General features: G+C 35.7%; 1 protein-coding gene across 1 annotated transcript; it reads left to right on the top strand.

Annotated features, from left to right (window-relative positions):
- The first annotated feature begins 8,599 nt into the window (after positions 1–8,599).
- On the top strand, positions 8,600–9,322 carry LOC141631942 (uncharacterized). The gene has a single exon (XM_074444544.1). It carries the CDS (start codon positions 8,600–8,602, stop codon positions 9,320–9,322), a length of 723 nt encoding a protein of 240 aa, XP_074300645.1.
- Positions 9,323–10,293: the final 971 nt, after the last annotated feature.

The raw sequence follows: 10,293 nt of genomic DNA, 5'->3' as shown, positions 1-10,293 counted from the left end.
TTGCATATAAATTAATGAAACATGATTAACAATATATGCCAAAACCTATATAGCCAAAACAAATTTAACATCATCAAACCCGAGTCCATTTACATTTTAATTTAATTATCATTAAATCAAAACATCTACAAATTATCATATTATCATCTTAAACTGATTAAAACAACAATATGAACAAATCAAAATGGAAATCATAAACGAAAACATCTCGGCCTGAAAAAAATTCAAATCGGCAAATTTTTTTTTTTTTTTATCGGCCGAAACACTAATTTTTTTACCGAAACCCTTCTTTTTTCAAATTTTGTTTAAATTCAATTATGAAAATCACGAAAATAATTTCGTGGCCGTGGCTCTGATACCACATGTAGGAAATATCGGTATACTTCCATTAACATTATAAGGATTATAACGAAATTATAGATATGAAAACTAGTCATAAAAGAAATTTGCATAAACAAAATAGAGAGATTATGAAATCAACCTTCGGTCCTAGCAAAATCGGCCTAAGAACAATATCGCAATGATATTCGCCTATCAGTTGCACCCAAGATGATATGAGATATGCCCTTTTGTTCTTGCTAGAATCGATCCCTCAATTAACTGATTAATTTTTAGGGTTTTGTGTGTATTTTTGATGAGAGGCAAAATTAGGGTAAAAGAATGATAAGAAAATAATCTAACCTATACTCCCTCTTTAAACCGTGGAAGAGGAGTATTAGGGGAGATTTTTCTTTTCTTTTTTTTCGGTCAAAACTACCAACCAAAAATAAGGAGAAAATATCTTCTTATTTTTGGGTAGTTATCAAAATGTATATTATGTGTACATTTTTATTAATTATCATATATGTTGTCCCGTTTTAATAAGTCCATACATAACCTATTGTAGTCAATATATTAAATCCGGCCTGACAACATTTATTATAACAATCTCGAATAAAATATACTTTAACTATAAATATCGCATATTTATAATTAGCTAATTAAATATAACTTGTTACATTTAATTACGAATTAATAACTTAATTCGTTCAACTTAACATTATATACATTAATTAAATATAACATATTATATTCAATTTAGGAATTGACAGTTAATTCGTCTTAGCTAATATTATTTAATCGGCATTAAATAATTGTCTCATCAACACGTTGACTAACTGTTTAGTCAAATACATGAACTAACCTTTTAGTCATGTAAGGCATCAATGTGATTACATCTCCATAATCACATCTCTCAAACACATCCTTTAGGTGTGACTTTTAGGGACCAGTTGATCACCGCCATCAGTATAATGATAACGTCAAACTTTCTAGCAAGCCAACCGTTATTAAGTAATCGTTAATGAACTGATAAAATACGAAGTATACCCTTGTGAACCTATAAGAGATTTATAAATGTTATCACACTAATTTGTGGAGGACACAAGCTCCAACATAGATGTACTACAAACTCTTATGATCTAAAAACACCTTAAAGGTTGCCCCGTATAGGTAATGCCTCCAAATGTTTAGAGCAAATACAACTGCACCCAAATCCAAATCATGAGGATGATAGTTCTCCTCATACGGCTTCAACTGTCTCGAAGCATAAGCAATGACTTCTCCATTTCTCATCAAGACATATCCCAAACAATTCCTTGAAGCATCCGTATAAACTTCGAAGTTCTCACTTCTCTCAGGCAAAGCTAGAACGGGAGTTGTAGTCAAACACTCCTTTAAAGTTTTGAACGCCTTCTCACAACTCTCATCCCTACGAAATCTGGTCTCTTTCCTCATCAAAGCTGTCATAGGTCTAGCATTCATGGAAAAATCTTTCCAGCCAAACTTATAAAACTCCGAATCTCCGCAACATTTTTCTGTGCTTCCCTGTTTGACACCGCCTCAATCTTGCTAGGATGCATAGCTACACCATCCTTTGAAATCACATGGCCTATAAAGGCCACCTTCTCTAACCAGAACTCGCACTTGGACAACTTAGCATATAGCTGATTATCTCGCAAAGTCTGTAGTAGCAAAGTGCCTTACCAAGGTCTACTTTCGTAAATGGAAGTGCTACCATCTTGGTTGCCCGATGCAAGGTATATCAAATAGACCATAATAGTACGTTTAATAAAAGTACAATACTGTTTAAACAAATACAAACTGAAATCAAACCAAAACTTTTTACAACTCCGAAAGAAAATCAAAGGGAAACTAATGTTTAAAGTGACAGCGGAAGCTAGCTAAAGGAAGGTAATGACTCGGCCCCGTCCGTAACCCGCATGCTACATCAACATCCCTTACCTGCTAAACCAACTGCTCACCATCCCCGAATGGATCACCATGGTTTTGAAAATAATAAACGGGGTCAATTAACTACATAATTAAAATAAGAACTCACAACAACACAATCCAATCAAACTGTAACCAATGGGCGAACATGGGGTTGGAACCATCTCCCGAAAATGGCTCCACAAACAATCCAACCAATATAATCATAATCCACAATCGTAATCATATTACCAACAATCAATCACAATCACATATTATAATCAATTATACAACCGACTGAGTAGGGAAATCCTAACTAATCAAGATCCAAGCAAATCACATCAAATCAAGCTAGAATGTCTTCTCTACGAAGTCCTCACCTACTATGATATCATACAATCAATATACCACACATAATATGACTAATCACCCCATAACCCCCAAATCACCCAATTAGGGTTCGTATACCCATACCCAAAATATCAATAAACAAAAGGTAAAATTACTTACTAATCGAATCAACGCGGAGATGAACAGATAACCCCTAATCTATGAACCCTAGCTTTGGTAATGATTAAGATAGTTGGAGAGCCGTGTTACGTAGTTTCTGTTTGAGCAAAGGGATTAAGAAATGAGTATAAAGTGACTAAAACTGATAAAACGACTTATGTATACTTCTCCAATTATCTTAATCAAACAGCGGAAAATAACTCGTCAGACCGGGTACTCGGTCGAGTACCTGAGGTACTTGGCCGAGTACGTTCTACTCAACCAAGTGAACCCAAAATAGTAGTCTATCTAAAAGCACTCGCTGACTTACTCGGTCGAGTATGGCCTACTCGACCGAGTAAGCGAAGACCAGATAACCGTAGTATTAGAGGGACGGTCTTATAATGATGTTCCAATGATGGATTCTGGGTGTGAGATGGACCAAGTGTTATATGTGGTGTCGGGACCGTGGTCTAGGGTCACGTCCTAGCCGTGGCCTGCCCTACTGTGGTCGTGGGTGGTGTAACCGAGTCATGGCCGAGCACGGCCTGCCATGGCCTGGCCATGGCCGAAGCCTGTACGTGGTGTGTGCGGCATGTCGTGGTCTTTCACGGCCTGACCGCGGCCTTGGAGTGACCTTGGCCTCGGCTTAGGTCGAGTGTAGCGTACCTAGGTTGCGTAAATTAGATTTCAGTGATATTTATTTATTTATAGTTATATTATATTAGGATGGATTCGGTAGAAGAGCCTTTTAGCTGTGTTGCTTTTCTTGCGACGGTCTACTACTAAGGTAGGTTTGTCTACTCACTCTTTGCTAATTATTTAATTGAGTTATTGTGACATATAAATCATATTGAGATATTGTTGTGTTGAAGGAATTATATTAAGGATGCTACGACGATCTTTATACTGAATATTGCGTATGGTATTATGTTGTGACGGTCTTATGTTGAGTTTATATTATGTGTTATTGGCTAAAATTGATATTGTAAATGCTGCAATGAATTATGCACTATGAGTGTGGTTTGAAATGGGAATTGTGATATTGAGAAGGCTGCGGGCGAGAAATGAAGGAAATAATAAGTGAGTCAGGCGCAGCTGCGGTTGTCGTCCTGAGAAATGACAGTGAGTATTGTGATATTGAGTAGGCCAAGCACAGCTACGGTTATCGACCTGAAGAACTAGTAGGCCAGACCCGGGGAAGTCGAAGCGCCGTAGACTTGATGATTCGCATGAAATAGTTGTGAGAAGGGCACTGCGGTGCCGAGTGTGTGTAAAGTGGCCATGGGGAGTACACGGTTACAAGGGGCTACGTGCCTGTGGCCTTGTTTAGCATTGTGAAACTGTCTTATCACAATTATTATTGCCGGAATGCTTACTCATGGTTATTTATTTATTTATTTAGGTACCTATTTAATATTCATTGTTGTCCTTTAAAATTTATTTATTGCAAGGGGTTGACTTGGTTGTGTCTGTGTAAATTATCGCCTATTTTCGGGGTGGCTTGTGTCAATCCATTCAATGATTTCCGCTTGAATGAGGAGCATTATAATAAGCAGGTTCAGATGGTACCTATTTGGTTGCTGTGATGGGGCGCGTGATGAGATATACGTCGAGTGTAGAGTTGCCACGTTAAGTCGTCTACTTAGTTCATGTTGTACTAGTTTATAGTATAGTTGTAATTACTTCATAAACTGTCTTGTGTCTTGTAAGAACAAAAACAGTTATCCTTTGAGAAGCAAATCTTAATCATAAAGTAGTTGGTTGTTTAATTTAAGTATCATTACCTCAGGAAACTGATATGGTAATAGTTATATTTAATTTGGAATGTCTGGTTTAAGGCTCCTGCATGCTTAAATGGGGGTGTTACACAGAGCCATTGTGGAAACCTCCCTAAAAAAAACATAAATTACCCTCACTATTTATTTGAGAACCTCCTCTAAAAATGGAGAAGCCTCAAATTATAGGAAGATTGACGCAATAATGAGGTTCCCCGTATGAGGAAAGAGAGTGTATATGGGGAGGTAGATTTTTACTTTTGCAGATGCTTTGAGAGACCAGAGACTAGACCTGGAAAAACCAACCCGACCGAAAAGGTTGACCCGAGATCCGAAACTGGCCTGAACTACAACACTTAGATGTGACCCGAAACCAGAATTGACCCAACCCGATCCGAACATATTCCGAACTTTGTTGACACAAAACTGACCCGGTCCGAAATGACCCGATCCGAAATAACTCTACCCGAAAATGACTAGACAAATATTCTAGTTGAACCAAAATGACCTGAAATGACTAATTTAAAAGTATATTTAATATTATTTACGTTAAAACAAATAATCAATTATCAAACTAAGGCTCTGCTTGGCAGTGCATTTCAGGTATCTTTTTTCGTCGAATTAGCTTTTTTTGAGAAAATTTTCAGGTAGCTTATTTTTTTGAACACGTTTGGCAAGTAGAATTTTAAAGCAAAAAAAGTACGTGAAATGACATGCTACCTAGGGTAGCATTTGGGATTTCAGGTACTTGATTATATTTTGCCTAGCTTTTTTACCCTTCACTTTTTTATATTAAATATGATTATTTTTTATATTATGATCTCAAATAAACCCAATTAAAGAGTCCTCTATGGAAATGAAAAGCGTCTGTGACAATATTGCCACTATAATTTGGGGTGCAACTTAATTAATTTTTTTTGTTATGTATGATTTAGTAAAAAACTTATTTCGTATCCAAAACGAGTGCACCCAAAACAACAGCCTGTCTAAAATCATGTATATGACGATTTGACTAATTATAAATTTATGTCTGGTATATATATAGATATATGTTCATAACTTGAACAATAGCTAAATTAATATTTTATTACGAGAGAATAGGATAGTAGGTATTACCCCTAAACAGAATTAGTTTAAGATTAATTTTTTTACTCGAAATATTATCTAAGAATTTATGTTTGAGTTACTCTTACTTGTATGCAGTTATTTTAATCAGATTCTCAAATAAATTAGGTAAGTGAGCATAAAGGCACGAGCATTGTATTTATAACTCATATAAATGGAATCATGTTGTTAATCCAAGTAGCACCTTATATTCTAAAAGTGATTTCATATTCTCTGTGCCTCCTCTTATGAAAAAAATAAAATAAATTAGTACCCAAATAATTCGTGTAACTACGTAAGATTACACTACATCATCTTAACATAACACTTTAATTAAATAAATTTATTATTTATCAGCCAGGTTCTTGAATTTTGATGTGATAATACAAACTACAAATGTATGACTACATAGGTGGGGGAAAAATAAAAACGATAACTTGAACTATTATGAATCTTTGTTATCTATTTGATAATTTTTTTTTCTGTTATCTATTTGATAATTTTAATCTATTTATATTAGAATAATTTTATTAAAATATATCTTATCTACTTATATTAGTTTGTTTTAAATATTAAATTTGTTTCGATATCTAGTCTTGTTAGGATAATTTTATTAATATTTCTTTTAAATATAGGAATTTTAAAAAAACTCGACTCTCTAATATCGCTCGAAAGGTTGCTACTTTATACATAAATAGTAGATTTAATGCCCGTGCTGTAACACCCCCATGTAAGTAGAAGCCTTATTAAGACATTTTCGATGAAATGGGACCGCTACCATCTCAGTTTCCTTAGGTAATGAATATCAAATTGAATTAAACTAAGTACTTAACATAAGATTTCACTTTTTAAATTTCAACTCATCATAAAACTTACATAGCTGACTCTACTAGCTTACTACCAACCTACTACTCCTAATCTAACTTGAAGTGGCACTAGACTCAGCTCCATTATACCGTCTCACATCCAAACCCAAGCACAGCAACACAACAACAACTAAGCCAACCTGCTTAAAATACTGCTCCCTATTCAAGCAGAAATCATTGAATAGAGTGACACAGGCCACCTCGGAAATAAGTGACAGTTTGACACAGACACAACCAAGTCAACCACTTGCTAATAAATTTCAAAAGACAACAATAAATATTAATATAAACATAACTAGTAACTGTATAATCATCAACAGTATAATCCTTCAAGGTAAAGCACAATGTCGTATTTCATGGTCACAAGTTCATGACGCAGGACACGCAGCCCACGCCCCATCACACGTCAAACGGTTCATCAGGGCCACGACAAACACTCCGAACACCGCCGTGACTGGCCTACCTTCACATACATCAGGTCCACGGCACTTCTACTTTCTCGTGCCTGGCCTACTTATTTTTCAGGTCCACAACCACAGTTGTGCCTGGCCTACTCAATATCACAATATTCACTATTAATTGTCAGGACGACAACCGCAACTGCGCCTGGCATCATACTCACTATCAATTCTCAGAACGACAACCGCAGCTGCGCCTTCCATCATCTTTTCTTTTCATATCTTTTCTTTTTCTCACCCGTAGGCTTTCAACATCACAATTAATAAAATGCACAACTCATAATGTCATTGATCGGAAATAATAACAGAACTGCCATTCACAAAATAAACTCAGTATGAGACCGTCGCAATATTCTATAACTTCCACAAGATCAATATGAATTCAGTATAAGACCGTCGCAGCACCATACTATATGAAAATACTCAGTATACGACCGTTCCAAAATCATTAATATAACTCTTTCAACACAATAATCATTCAATCATACTTCATCCATCATTAAAAAGCAATTAAATACTTAGCAAAGGTTGAGTAAGTAAAACATACCTCAGCAGCAGACCATCGCAACAGCTATATCACAGAATAGCAAGAAAGCTCGGCTACCACTTCCGTTCCTAAGCAACAAATAACGCATATAATAAATATCATGGCACAAACTAATATTAAACGACAACATTAACCCGTAAACTACCCTTTGCCCGACACTAGGCCGAGCCTATGCCACGCCCTAGCACCCACGCCCGGCCCACGACACTACGCAACCTCTACCAGCCACAGCCAGTGGCGTTTTTGGAGGGGGTGCAGGGGGTGCACTTGCATCCCCCTCCAAAAAAAAAAAAAAACGTGTACTTTTATAAAAAAAAAAAAAAAAAAAAAAATGAAACAAAACGTCAGGCTGAGTATACACGCTTGATGTATACCGTATACGCTTCCTCTTCTCTTCCCAAGAAAGGAAAACCTCACTTCTCAATTCTCAAACCTCACGCTTCTCAGTTCCTCGGTTCCTCCACCCGTCGAGTCGACCATCAACGTGACAACTGACAACGTCAGCCACCCACGACGGCACGAGTGCACGACACCTTGTTAAAAGGCGGTATGTCCTTCCCTGCTTCAAACAAGGTATTGACCTAATCTAAATTACTCTATGTCTCTATGATCAAAACTGAAACCCTAAATTGCAAATCCCCAATTCGAATTTAATAGAATTATTTTATTAGTTAGTATACTAGATGTTTCATGTTTAATCTATTACTTTTATTAGTTGAATGAACTAAGTAATCTAAGTTGGGTAACATCAGAAAGACAGAAATTAGAATTACGGTTTTCAGTTTTGTGTATAAATGTAAAATGTATAATGGTGTTTGAAAGTTTGATAATAATCTGATAGAATTTGGAAATTGGGATCATGATTCATGGATGATGGATTGAAATGTTTGATGCACTTTGGCAGAATGGCAGTTTGGGCGTTTGGCTATACAGTATACATAATACATTAATACATCACTGCAATACTGCAATTTGTCGCCACTTTTGATAACTATATTGAATTATTGATGTTTGATGCACTTTTTACGATTTTAGCTATTAAAATAGTGTGAATCATGCTTCTTGTTTTATAATTACTTAGTTGTTTATGGTTTTATTGATGGCTAGATGAAGAAGAGAAAGTATAAACAGGACTTATATCCGACTTCTTTGTTGGGGAAGTCCGAAAAGTCTAGTTCCTCGTCCTCTCCGCATCAAACTGAACCTCAAAGTGGAGTTATTGATGAAATATATACTACTCAAGAAGAGCAAGTGGTCCCATCAGAAGATACACCCCAAAATGAAACAAGAGCAAATGGTTCAAATGTTCCTATCAATGAGGAATTTGTCTATGATGCTGATCTTCTTCCTTGTGATCCTGGGAAAAGAATACCCATATCGTCCTACCCTCCTAATGATCAAGATATGATAAGAAGGGGATTCATCAGCAAAGGGGTGTTTCAACCACGTAATCACTCCTTTCCTCGAACTGAATTCGGAACTCGGCTTAAGCCTTGTAAGCGTCACTTTAAAGAAGCTTGGTATGAGAAGTATAATTGGCTTGAATATAGCATTGAAAAAGATGCAGCCTTTTGTTTTGTGTGCTACTTGTTTAAGGACAAAACAAGTATTCCAGGGACTGATAAATTTGTGACAGATGGGTTTAAAGGTTGGAACCGAGCTCATGAAAGATTTCGAAAACATATTGGCAATGGTGTTCGTAGTGCTCATAAAGAAGCTCAAGAAAAATATGATTTTTTCAATTCACCAAAATCATCCATCATTGAAAATTTCAATAAGACAAGCAAAGAAGTTCGTATTCTTTACAAAGCTTCTTATCTCTCCTTTTGATTTGAAAAGTTAGGATTTCCATAAATCTTTACGTGTGTTCGAACTTTCTATAATATGTGCAACCTCTTAACACATAATAGAGCATTTCGTCAAATACCGAAATCGCTCATCGGATTCTACTTGAGAATTCATGATGTTTCTATTATGGCTTACCAATGAATCATCATGCTTTTATGCATATGATTCACTATTGGACATGTGCATGATTTTTCTAATGGCGGAAACATTAGTTACTAATAATCATGAGATCAACCATTCATAGGTTCAATGAACGACCATGACTGCTAATGGCAATTCCATTTTCATTTATATGAATAACCTATGTGTATGTTGATATGATGTGTATTTCTTAATACTAATCCAATATTTCTTGTCGTAATTGGATTCATCATAGTCCAAATTCATCCAGAATTGAAAACTCAAAACTTCCTCTGTGAAAGAAGGTGTTAGCTAGTCATTCTTTAATGAGTGGTGAGTTGTAAACATTCAAAGGATGATAGCTCCCACTAAATTCAATGTCTTCACATGATAATTTCCTAACTCCCACTCAATTCCACATATTTCAAAATTGACTTATCAATCAAAACTTTTCAAGAATTGAAATATAAATTGCATTGCCAAGTTATTAAGATAAAACCATATATGTTCCCATCATATCCCTTCAAAATACCTATTTCGAAGAGGTCTCATTTTAACCTTACGTAAAGAGATTTCAAATCTCTAACACACTCATGTCATAATGATGTGTAGCAATGTCATTATTCAAATATAAATAATATCTAGAACACGTCCTTCGAAATACCCTTTCGGAAGGAGGTTTAACCATTTCATAATGAGGTTAAGCAATGACATTTGCGTGGTTAAAACTTAGCCATTGAAGATATCGGTATATCAATCTTTGCAACTCGATCATAACTAGTATGTTACTATGATTCATTTAGGCTCTTAAGTAAATCTCAAGGTTGAAACTA

This window comes from Silene latifolia, chromosome Y (genome assembly GCF_048544455.1).
Source record: "Silene latifolia isolate original U9 population chromosome Y, ASM4854445v1, whole genome shotgun sequence".
In the NCBI taxonomy this organism is placed as follows: Eukaryota; Viridiplantae; Streptophyta; class Magnoliopsida; order Caryophyllales; family Caryophyllaceae; genus Silene; species Silene latifolia.
The sequence above is the reverse complement of the archived record's forward strand: the minus strand, read 5'-3'. Positions and strand labels throughout refer to the sequence as shown.